Raw genomic sequence first — 13,065 nt, forward strand, 5'->3', positions numbered from 1 at the left:
ATTGTAGAATTGCAAAGCACCTAGAGTGCCTTGGCAAAATGACAGTATATAAATTAAATAAATAATAAAGCCTTCTAATAATATTACTACTACTATCAAGTGTTTACAGTATCTACATGGAACAAATACCCTGGAACACAGATTTGCAGCCCAAATTGGACTATAGAACATGGATTTTAGAATTTGAGATGTATTTTCCACCCCACCCCCAATCCCAAGAATTACATTTGGGAGTGGTTTTAAAGTAGTACAAATAGTGAAATGTATATTTAAAGCTTTCAAAAAGCATTAACTCAGCCTAGGTTTGATATATCCACATATTATGTGGCCTGGGATCTCTGACTGAATATTTATTCAAGACACGTTGCTATATTTTCCTTTATAGTGTTTCTTTCACTATAACCACCTAGGTCCCTTCTTCAAAGCAGAATCAATGATGTTTTCTGCAATGAAATGCTGTGAATTAATGTTTTCTAGAGCACTTGTAAGCATTTCTTAAGGTCTGTATAAGTGCTTTACATGGTTCTTACGATGCTTGCCAAATTGCTCTTGCTGTTCTGGCATAATAGAGATGTTAAGCATTTTGTTTAAAGCCTAGTTGCACCTTGAAAAAGGAGATTCTAAATGTAGCATTTCTCTCTTTACTTGAAAATGGAAGACCTGGAGTAAAAAACTCTGTGATACTAGTTCATCAAGCTTCAGTTATGATACATTTTTAGAGTTTGTAGTTCTGAAATTTATTTTCTTTGAAAAGCTGCAGTGGTCTTTGGTCAAAAGCAATAAAACTATAGTATTAATTTTCACCAAATGGAGTTCAGGGTATTTCTTTCAGAGGATACTTGGTTCTCTGAAGAATGCTGCTGCTGCTCAGAATAATTCCTCTATTATTTCATAGGGCTTTTATTATATTTATATTTTAGGTGCTGTTTGGATTATTACTATTCCTTTCCTCTGTTTTTAATTATACTACTTAAGATCTGAAACATTTGTAAGCAGCCTTGAGGTTAAACACCTCATGGGTGTTCAAATAAAATAAATGCGAGTAATTGCTTTATGTGTTGATGTACTACAATGGTGGGAAATCTCAGGCCAAGGGGGGCAAAATACAGCCCTCCATCCCTTTCTGTTTGATCCTTGGCACACTCTCCAGGCCACCTCCCTCCTTAGCCACACACACACAAACACACTGCACCAACTATGCTTCATATTCCCTTCTTGATTTTTTTGGGGTGGGGGCATGACTGCAATGTGTGCTTGAACTTTGATAATGTCCTTGTATTTGATAATGCTTGTTGCTTGTCTTGATGGAGGGTAGATAGGTCATGTGTGTGAAGAAACTAGGCTACTGTACAAAGGAGAAATTTAGATTTGTTTCTCTGCTCACTTTTGCTTTGGCTCCTCCTGTCACTGGTGTATGGCCCCAGAAATTTGCCTAGAAAGAATTGTGGCCCCCACCCCAATCTGCAAACAGGGTTCATGCTTGCTGCAAAATGGAAATGTTTTCTACAAGGGAAATACTTAATGTATAAAGCAGCTATAAGCAAATATGTTTAGGGTAGTTCTAATACCCTGTTCTCCTGGGTTGTCATGTGCTTCACCAGCCAAGCCTCTTTGATGCAATAGAAGCTAAATAAAGCTCAACTTAAGTTACTAGTTGAACTCATTGAACAGTTAGTCTGCAATCTGTTTCATCATGATTTTTTAAAAAATGGTTGAAGTCATTGTTCAGTGTATTCTTCCTCACACAGAATCTTCAAGGGTGGTCTCAGACTGATAGAAGAACATGCTGGCATGGACATGCAGGTGGAGGACTCCATTCAGATCCAAAGGAAGGGGTAAATATTGCTCAGCCCATTTGTTTCTGTATAACTCCACAGTATAGCACACTTTTAACTTTTGTTGGAGAACAGAAAACTTCTGGCAGTTTCTCAAAATGTTCCATCAAGTTTATTTGCTAAACTACTCTTACCATAAATAATTTTAAGCTTAGTCAGTAGAGCATGAAACTTTTAATCTCAGGGTTGTGGGTTTGAGGCCCACATTGGGCAAAAGATTCCTGCATTGCAGGGGGTTGGACTAGATGACCCTTGTGGTCACTTCCAAATCTACAGTTCCATAATTCTATGATGAGGTGCTGGGTGGGTCGTGCCATTTTGACTATGTAAACATCAACATTCCTCATGGGAAAGTGAGAAATAGAGAGAGTGATGCCTCTTCCACTTCCCTTGCATCCTCAGCTATATCAGAGCACTCCTGGTCCTCAGGGACACGGGGTTATTTTTTTTATTTGTAATATTTATTTCTGCTTGACAGTATACCTTCCCGGCAGCTAACTCGTCTGGTCCTTATGTAATGTTAAGCTATGGTTTCTTTAGCTATAGTGTAATTTGCTTGAACATCCAAACTTAGCCCAGCAGCCTAACAATAGTTTGTTACCTGGCAACAAACCATGATGTGAAGCCACAATTTGGACACAAGAATGCATGAAATAAAGCATAACTCTGGTTAAAAGGTTGTTTTGTGTAGAAGCCACTTGTAACAGATTCATGTATCTTTTAACTGTTTTTACACTTGCATTTAATTTATTTCTGCTTCTGTATTCTGATTAGTTAATCTGGACCTTTGCTGTAAATAATTTTTTTGCACCTTCTTTTCCTTGATCTTCCCTTTGCCCTTTTTAATAGTTCATGGCAATCCACTTGCTGCTTTGCAACTGCTTTCTGTGTTTTCTGTTGCTTTGTAACCAGTCAGGTTCAATTCCTTGGGTTTGTCACTGTTGTTTCCTCCTGGTTCTTTCAAACAGCATTCCTTTGTGATGAGCCAGTAGCAATATCTAATTTGAACAAGTAGCTGTCGTATTAACTGGACGTTTCCATTTCCTTCCAAACCACTAATGGTGCTCAAACATCTCTTCTCCCTGCTTTAAAATGTGACGTTGTGTCTACCTAAAAGGGAAGGATTTCTGTGTATGCTATTGCTCTTCTCTTTAGAGTGAGGGATAAGCAGAAAATTATTTTTTACCAACTTGAGGCTTATAAGTTGTCAACAGAGAATATGTATCCTCTGAAGGATGTGTGAAAGGTACTTATAACGGGTTCTGCTCTCAAATACTTTAGATTGTCAACAATTTTAAGTGTATCTTAACACTTGGTGGGGACAGGGTGGGTTATGGGAGAAAACAGCAACAGAAAAGGAATCTGAATTATTTTTTGCTTCTATGCATTTTATTCATTTACTTTAATAATGTCACAGTCTTGAATGCAACTTGGCAGTATTATATCAAAAGTAAGATTCCCCCCCCCCCTTGATAATTGAAGAAAGAAATCCCTGAGAGAATACATACAAATAACATTTACACACTCAAAAATCACATATTCCTAAGCACTCCACTTTGAAACCATGTGATATCCAGTTCAACCAAAAAAGCAGATAGCACACAAAAGAAGCACAAGTGCAACATCCAACATTGCCCTATTTTTTTACTGAAATGAAGAGAGAATAATGCAAGTGGGGCATGGCTGATTAGATGTTTTTGCTAGCTATGATCATCCCATCACTGGCTTGATGTCAGTATAACGTTGCCCACTGGGGAGCCCTCCATAGGCTTGTGTGCTTCTCTTCTGCCTGAATTCTCACCCAGGTGTTCTCCATCTCTTTTTGCTTTGGTGAGGGTTGCCTCTGCACAACTATAGTAAATCCAAGGTTCAGTTTGGAAATCTGATTGTGGTTTCTAGCTATGATTTGGTAGTAGTACAGACATAACCTGCCCAGAGGTTCATCTGGATAGTCTGACTTTTAATTGCTGTCTTTGGACCAGTCCAGCTGTATTCTGTCAGGGATTATTTAGCTGGGACATTTGCAGTGCAGATGGTCGGACTACATGTCCCTTGAAGACCATTCTAACTCTACAATTCTATGATCTATAATGCTAGCTGGCCAGTAACACTGATTAAGAGATCAGGATTAGGTTACATGCCTGACAGTGGCAGAGGAAGGGGGATGCAGTGAGTGCAGGCCACCCCAGGTGTCATCACTGAGGGGGTGACAAAAATAGGACTTAATTTTTTTAAAAAAAAATGGGCTCATGAAACTTTTTAGTTTTGTCAAGAAACGTAATGAAATGTGGCTGGCATTGGCCGCCACACTGCGGGGGCTGGCACTTACCGTGGGGCCTGCAGTGTGCCCGAGCCATGCGTCTCTCCTGGGAGTGATGTGGTGGCTTGGGTGCCTGCAGGCTCCCGCTGCCTCGAACAGCAGCATGGGACTTGTGTCTGCCCTCCGCCTCTCCCTCAGCCACCCTACGGCTGAGGGGGAGACAACGGAGAGGCTCCACGCAGCTTGCCCTGCCCCCGGCTGCAGGATGTGTGCGCTGCACCCGGCACCCAAGCGGCTAGCTACACCACAGATGCCTGATCCTCATCTCCCAAATTGTTTCTGATCCTTGATTTTAATGTCTAAATAATATTTTTTTGTTTATACAAACCTGGAGCATTTGAATACTAGCTTTCAGAACCCAGGATTAATCCTAGATTCTAAAAGTTAGTTTTTGAATGCCCCCTACTTTATGTGCAATATGAGGGAGTAGCATATGATCCTGCAGCCTGATCACTAAAGCCTAGTTACTGGGCAGCTAGTGTTACATCTGTACAGATCCCTACTTCTCATTGTTGCTGTAGGATTATGATTTTATGGTTAAGGAATATATATAGCAAGGGTTTGAAATGATGCACAGTTTTATGACGTATAGCATTAGCTTGGGAATACAAATAGAAAGTTGTTTTTGGCTTTTATACTTCAACATAAAAAAATCTTGGCTATCTTTCAAATAAAGATAGGCTCATAAAATAAGAAATGAGCTGTGATTGATTGGTTTGAGCTTTAAAATATGGAATAACACAGAAGCTATACTATAGCGCTTCAGTTGGCTGTTAAGCAGCCTCATAATGCATGATTACCCAACTTCAGAGCTATTCTGCTAAAAAGGAGTGGTGACATTTTGCACACTATTAAGCCATCTAGAACAATTTTCTTGGTCTTAAGTGTGACATTCCTGTATACTCCTTGAAAGAATTCCCGGCTATTCTGAATATCCATTTGAAGAAGGAAAGTATATCTCTGGGTTGAGATTTTGCAACCATCATTTGATTTGTCTTCTGCAACATAATGTTTTCTCTCTTCAGATGAAAGAATTACAAGGTGGAAAAATAATCAAAGCAATGCTTTCCTACGTGTGGCCCAAAGATAGACCTGACCTACGTGCCAGAGTTGCCATATCACTAGGATTTTTAGCAGGTGCAAAGGTAAGAGCTTTTTCATCAATTTGAAACAGGGTGCAAAGCCTTTACAATAAGTGCAGAAACCGGGAAAGAAAGAAAGACTGGCTTAAATCAGTTCATTTGGATTTTGTGAGCAATTTTAAAAACGCTTTTAAAGAACTCTTAAATGTCTCAGCCTCTGTATCCTAAAAAGGTAGCATTTTCTGACATTTCATCACAGTCTTTGTGACAGGCCTTGAGTGCCTGCAGTACTTTTCCATTAATGGGCTAACTACTTCTGATGAAGATGTTGAAGGCTTGAGCTCATGTTACACTTACAGACGCCTTACCATTGTAAAGCAAGACTGGATGCTCCATCCCTCCTGCTTCTGCATTCTGGTGCACAAACTTTGCCTGCCTTCGCTGCAGTTTAGCGAACTACGGTTGGCCTCAACTGGGATCATTGTTGATCAAGGCAGGGGTAGCACCTGGTGTAAGGATGCGTGTAATTCTATGGCCTTTTTGGAGTTATTTAACTGGATGGACATGTAGGGACTGCTTCTTTATGGTAAGCTGTTCACCTGGAACTGAAAGTCATCGCTTCCCTGGGCAATTACAATCCCCCATTTGCATGAATTTATGGTGGCACAGTGAATATGTAACTTCTCTGCATATTGGTGTACTCTGAACAAATCAATTGATATGTTGATATCATCTGTGTTTTCCAAGTGAAAGCAGTCTTCAGATAGATCTTTTTGTTGGCATTTTTGACATCTATTGAAGACCATCTTTTGCTATAGAGCTTTCCTTCACACTGGCTATCACTAACTGACATTGAAGCTAGATTTCAGGATTGCATATTAATCTTGGTGGTATTTAGTAAATCTTATTGTAATGTTCCATAGGATAAATGTCGGTTCACTCTACCATAACCCCTTTGCCAGTGGAAATATAGAAATAAATAAAATATGCCAGAATAATGTAGATATATGGTGATCTACATTTTGAGGGAACAGTTGTATTCAGTGGCTGTCCTGCAAGAATTAAGAGCAGGCATTTTCTCCCCCTCTTCATATTCAGATTTTTTTTGCCTATGAGCCCACCAGTTACAACTTTGCATTCAAATCCAGTGGCTCAAGATTGTACATGGGGCAGCTTTGATTCAAGATGCAGAAATGGATTTGTAGTTGTGTTAAATTCCCTGTCACAGGGAGGAAAGCCTATGTTAGTGAAAAATAACCTTCAGTCTAAACCAGGTTGAATCAAGCACCCTCTTATCTACATTCAGCAGGTTTGCTTTGCTAGGAAAGAAGGGAGGAGGCTGCAAGGAGGAGACACAGAGATGATTAAAAGAGAGCACTTGTAAGACACACTTGTTTCAATTTTATTTTAGCTGAACAGGAGTGGAGCAGGCAGCATTTTTGTTCTCAGTATATTTAGCATGATAGCTGCCTGCCTTCAAGGCTAGTTTTGTGTGGCTCTTCTTCAGATATTTTGGCTAAGATTCAAAGAGCACTTTGGCTCATGCAAAAAGGGCCCCTTCTAGCCCAGTAAAATTTTAAAAAATATTATTATTTTATTTAAAAGCTTGATAGTTTTGCCTTTCCATTTGCACAAATCTGCTCAAGGCAGCTCACAACAAAATAAGTAACACCTCAACAAAAGAATATGGTAAGCTAATATGGTACAGCAATAAAATAAAATAAAAAACTGGTGGTTCAACAAAATGACTTCCACAGAGCCAAACCCACTGAAAAAGGAAAGTTTTTGAAAGGCAGCAGAAAACCATTGGAGAGGAGGCAAGGTGAGCCTTCCTTAGTAGGGAGGTCCATAGCACAGGCATGGTCACAAAAAAAAGGGCTCTCACTCCTGTTCCTACCACCTTCTAACACACCATGCAGAAAAGCCTCTTTAGTAACTCATAATGAACAGGCAGGTTTATTATTACTATTATTACTATTACTATTACTATTACTACTATTACTATTACATCTGCCCTTCAGCCAAAGTTCCCAGCATGGGTTATAACAGTTACAACAATAAAAACAGTTGTAGGAGATAGTCCATTAGGTATTCCTAGGTCTAAGTTGTTTAGGGCTTTATAAGTAATAGTCATCACTTTTGAATTGTATTTAGAAACTGACAGGAAAAGCAATAATCCAGTGAAGTTTGAACTAAGGCATGTGTCATCATGGTCTTTCTAGAAACAAGTGTAACTGGCACAACTGTCTAGACCTGACATAAGCATCCAGAGCAAACTCTGGACTCTCTCAGTGGTTTCATGAAAATATTAAATGGCACAGGTGACAAGATGGGATCCTTGTGGAAGACCATATTCCAAAAGTGCCAAATAATAATTCCTTCACACCATCTTCCCACTCTTTCCCACTATCCTTTTGCCTCTTACGTAGATTGTAAACCTTTTGCAAGGTGTGTTCATTCTACTTAATAGTGCTTATTGGCATTCAAGAAATGTTTCAGTTATTGCATTAATTTCTCCAAGGAGCACAAGGTGGCGTACATAGTTCTCTTCCTCCCCCTTGTATCCTCACAAGAACCCTATGAGGTTGGTTAGGGCTGAGAGACTGTGACTGGCCCAAAGTCACCCAGTGGGTTTCATGGCTGAACAGGGATTGATTGCTGTAATACCAAATGCCTTGCTGGAATAATGTAAGTACTCATATTACTCAGACACACCATCCAGCTTGGTCCTGGCAAATTCAACAAACAAATTTGGAATTAAATTGGATCTTGCTGCAGATTGATGTATGGTTAATATTGTATAGAACATCTGCTTCTGAGAATTCAAGCAATGTTCCTTCCACATTGCTGCATTCCTGTTTCTTTCCCCCCAACTGACCTGTCCCTTAGAACATGCTGATTTAAAACAATTTTTAAGGGTTTCTATTGCAGTAATAGGACAGGACTTTTCAACATGAACTGATGTAGCACAATTTTCTTGGGATTGGTTTTTTACATGATTGGCAAGTTTGTATAATCAGACCTCCTCCCTCCCCCCCTTTTTTTTTACCTACCCAATTGTACACACCCACCCCAGACTACTTGGAGAGGGCCCTTATCACTTCTGTAGTAAAGAGGCTTCTCTAAAATGGGATTGGGGGGAGACATATCAGTTTATTCTTCATTTTTTAAAAAATTAAAAGATCACCATGTGCTCCAGTGCTGGTGCGCAGAACTTCCATCTTGAAAAAGAAATCCCCTTCATCAGAGTGTGTGCTGCTAGGATTGGAGTGGGCTGCTTTTCCTTAGGGCTAGGAGGATGTGGGGATCTATTTCATCAGGATAAGGATTTAGGGACTATCCACTAAGCCTTTTTAATTAAAATATTACTATGTGCTTAAATACCAGTATACAGTGATTTTGAACAAGGAATAAAAACTTCATTGGAGTAGCAACAGCCATGGATATAATGGCAGGGGGAAAGGGATGGGCAGGTGGTGTACGCTTTGTGTGGGTGTTCGGTAATGAGATTTCCACAGTTCTACCATGACATTTGCCATATATAAAAATGGATGTGTTGTGGTTGTCGGGAAGTCCCCAAGAGGTACAATTTTAGACATTTATCTATAAACTGTCATGTCCCCAAAATTCTATTCTGATTCCTGACAATAGTGACAGCCCAATTCACAGTATAGGTAACACTTGGAAAGCAGAGATGACACTGGTAGTCTAAATTGGTTTAAGCCCTTCATTTTAGCTGAGTTATGGATCAATGTCTATGTATCCATAGTTGTTGGCACCCGCCTGTCTCAGCAGACAAAGGAGTGTACCTTTGGGGGTAAAGTCAAGCTGTTAGAAGGTTGTAGAGATTGATACAGGAGAGGCATGTTTTGTTGCAGCTGGGGCAGATGAAGGCGTCTAATTGTGCTGCTGCAGATGCACCATGGCATTTCTTTTGTTTGTGCCCCTCAGCGGTCATTCCTCTTCTGATCACTGCAATGGATACTCTACACAACTCTGTTGTCTCCAGGTTGTCTCCTGACATCCTGCCTAGTTTCTCACAGAACTGGTCCGTGGTTTGTATGCCAGAGCACATAGTTGGAGCATAGATGCTCTAGATGTTAGCGAACCAGAGGTAGTTGAGAGGTGGAGGGAAAGCAAGCATTCTGAGCCCTCCATCAGTGGTTCTATCACAGACAGAAGGGAGTTCCTTACTGCAAAGCCTACACCATTAATACGTGATTCTTTTGGATGCCCTCACCAGAAATGGTGTAGTTTTTCTCTCAGAGGCTGCCATTCAAACACCGCTGGTCATTGACCTGCAGCAGATCAGTGGACAAGCCAGGACATAGTGCCCTGATGCTCCAGCTTGCTAGGTGCAAGAGGCTTTCTTTCTTTTCTTTTTTGCCTGGTGCAACTTTATTCTTATTCTTATAGTGACAGCCTAATTCACAGTATAGTTAAGACTGCAGCACTTGGAATTAAGCAGAGATGACACTGGTAGTCTAAATTGGCTTAAGCCCTTCATTTTAACTGAGTTGTGGATCAAGCTGTATGTATCCATAGCAGCTGGATTAAATTTGTGGGTTTGATGAGCTGCTGTCACCTCCTGTCACATTTGCAGTCACTTTTGGCCTTTTACTCTTGGGCTGAACATCCATTACTTATGAATCAGGCATATCTTTCACAGTCTCAATGTTGCTGCTGACTGTTAATATTGTACATTCAGAAGGGGAACTGGCTGTGCAAAACATGCATGTGTAAAGCCATGGGAACTTAAAATGGATGATCCACCTGCTTTGTGAGTACCTCTTACCTGTCTAAGCAACAAGGTATATGTCAATGTGGTATCAGCCATATGAACCCTTGGGGTCTACTAGCTTCTCCCCCCACACCTCCCCAAACTTTATTAGGACTAGATTCCAATAAAAAAACAACAACTCTGCTTATCTCCTACTTCCCACCCATCTAGCTGTCTTTAGTAGTAGTGATCTAACAGCAATTTGTACTACAACTCCTAATTCGTTCCGGAGGTCCGTTCTTAACCTGAAACTGTTCTTAACTAGAGGCGTGCTGTTGCTAATGGGGCCTCTTCCTACCACTGTGCCTCTGGCACACAATTTCCGTTCTCATCCTGGGGCAAAGTTCTCAACTCAAGATAACTTCCAGGTTAGCAGTGTTTGTAACCTGAGGCGTTTGTAACTCGAGGTACCACTGTACTTGCATTTGCACAGTTGTTACACTTTCAACCTGCCCCATCCTTTAAGGAGCTCAGAGTAGTCTCTTATGTTGCCACAGCTGGTGCAGAAGTAGTCCTCTGGGTTCATGTATTCCAGCCTCTTCTTTCTCTTCTCCCTACACCAAGCCTTGTAATGTCCTTATACTTCCTAGCCCTAGTTAACAGCAAGTCCCTGTTTGCCTATGCCTTGATCATGGACAATGAGATCCATATGTGTAGAGTAGAGGGAGCTGGCAGTCCTGCAGCCTAATCCATTAAGGGTTGGGAACATTACACCTTCATTGTACCAGTAAGACAGGCCAGGTTTGCTTCATAGCGTCAGTGCATCAGGTCCCAGACAAATGTACCAATGCTTGTATACAGCTAGACTTGCAAAATTTGTTTGCTCCATCTGCTTCTTCCCCTGCATCCTACATACTAGCAAACCAAATGTTAAACTTTCCTTGAGGTTTAAACATTCTGCTGGAAAAATGGGTTTAAAAACCTTGGGTCTCCACGCATGCTAGGTATTTGTTGAATTGATACCAGCGTGTTTTAAGTGAAGACCAAAATGAAAGAGAGGCCATGTTGGATAAAACAAATGTGGGTGCATCTATTGTGCTGGAATGAACAGGAAATACCTAAAAATCAAGCGTTATATGCAAATTGTTACTCAAGTGATTTATTTTCACCTAACAATCTAGGTGCTTATACAAAGGACTCCCTACTTCTCCTATGCCCCACAGCAAACAATGATTGAGGATGGGACTCAAGAGTCATATGTAAATTGTTGCTCAAGTACAACTTTCTGCAGGAGAGCTATATGCTGATGGAGGCTTCTGCTGGACACCTTTATAATGCATCATAGCTCTTAAGATATCACAAGTGTCAGAAAGACTCCATGCTTCACCTGCATGTGTGTACTCACTTCAGAGCAGTACCTAAGAAACAGTATTTGACATTTTAATAATGTAACAGCCATTACCATGCAACTGCTTACCCACAAGTAAGCAATGAAAGAATGTGAGCCATTTTGCATTTTTATTCATGTGGTCCAGAAATGAAAGCACTGAAGTACCTCAGAGGGATAGAGCTTAGGTTCATTTTTCATCTGTTATTTATCTAGATGTATAATTTATGTCATAATTTGTTTCTTTATCTCTAAGATCTGCACTAAAAACTTTAACTACAGCATTCTGTATCTGTTTAGGGTCCAGTATAGGAGCATTAGGATTCATTCTAGAAAACTTGATAGTCTCCATATATAAGCATCAGCTGATGTCCAAAGAACATCATTGCTTTTGCTTGCTTGAGGAGGCCTTAATCTTTTATTTCTTGAATAACAACATGTTTTCTCCCAAACTGCTTTGGAGACACAGGGGTGTTTCAAAAGCAATTTCTATTATGGTCTGGGCAGCAGTCAAGAATTGCTGTTTGAAGAAGAAATAGCATTTTTAAAAAATCTCACTGGGTACATTCAAGGACTTTTTGGCAAAGCATGGCTCGGAATTCTAGCCATGACTTATTTTAGTATCTATTTCAGCCTTCCCTAACCTGATGCTCTCTCTATGCTGGCTGGGGAGTTGTATTCCAAAACATCTGGAGGGCACCAGGTTGTGGAAGTCTGATCTAATCTTTCACTCTGAGGGTAAGAGATGGTGGAACTAGCAATTTTGTTTTGAACAGGACTGGTGGGGAGAAGATGATGAGAACACAAAACTGGTTGTGAATGAGATTTAATAACATGCTGCCTTGTTCTGATTCATGTTTTTACCCTCTGGGATTGAGAGAGACCATTTTTAAACTTCACTTAAATACTTAGGGCTATATTGGAGGGTGGAGAAATTCTCTTGCAAAGCCGTAGAGTGGTGCCAATTAATTTAATTGCAGGTTGAGATAGAGGTTTGAAGGAGGCTACAGCCTCTTAGCTTTAGAAATAGAACTTCAGCTATTCCAAGTGTAGCTCAAATCATACCATGTAGCCTGCTTTTGAAAAGTAGAATGGCTGCAGAGGGACTTCAAGGGAATCTGCAGCAAATCAAGCCAATCTGCATTAGAATAAATTTCATTTCTACTGAATAGGCTCCCCTAGGAAAAGCTGTGTTATGTCCTCTAAATGATGGTCATCACAATGTAACACAGATGGAGCAGCATTGTGGTTATTAAAACTAAAAGGATGGATGAAAATTGAGTTTCTAGGCAAGTAACACCAAAGGGAGTTGGTCAACTTGTGTTTTTGTTTATCTGAAGGGCATATTTTGAAATTAACATTCCAGAGCAGTGTCTTTCCTTAAAGCTTTAAAATCTATTTAACACACCCTCAATTCTTTGGAGCTTTGTATCTGTGAAATTATTTTCCAGCCATAACAACCAGTTTTGTTTGTTCCCTATTGACTGTGATTTGCAGTCATGGAATCTCAAGTCTGTGAATTCTTCAGGGGTTTGCATAATTTTGATTTAGGTTAGTGCCTAAAGGCAGAGCTAGACTTCAGGCAGCAGTGGTGTGGGACACCTGATTCATGCCAAATGGTTGCAAAGCAGTGAAGCAGATGGGATGCAGTTTTCAGGGGTGAAGAGGAGTAGAGAGAGAAGAGGACAATAACCCTGTCCTTAGAAGCAGTAAGATCTACT

At 40.3% G+C, this 13,065-nt stretch overlaps 1 protein-coding gene across 2 annotated transcripts in view; it reads left to right on the forward strand.

The window, feature by feature from the left end:
• Positions 1-13,065, forward strand: part of ABCB7 (ATP binding cassette subfamily B member 7) — a 51,552-nt gene that overhangs the window by 15,965 nt on the left and 22,522 nt on the right. For both annotated transcript variants that reach the window (XM_083423590.1, XM_083423589.1), the window contains exons 3-4: positions 1,749-1,835; positions 5,181-5,300. In XM_083423590.1, coding sequence (XP_083279716.1) covers positions 1,749-1,835; positions 5,181-5,300 — 207 coding nt within the window. The remainder of the gene's footprint in view (positions 1-1,748; positions 1,836-5,180; positions 5,301-13,065) is intronic.

The sequence above is a fragment of the Podarcis tiliguerta genome (assembly GCF_965153285.1).
Source record: "Podarcis tiliguerta genome assembly, chromosome: Z".
In the NCBI taxonomy this organism is placed as follows: domain Eukaryota; kingdom Metazoa; phylum Chordata; class Lepidosauria; order Squamata; family Lacertidae; genus Podarcis; species Podarcis tiliguerta.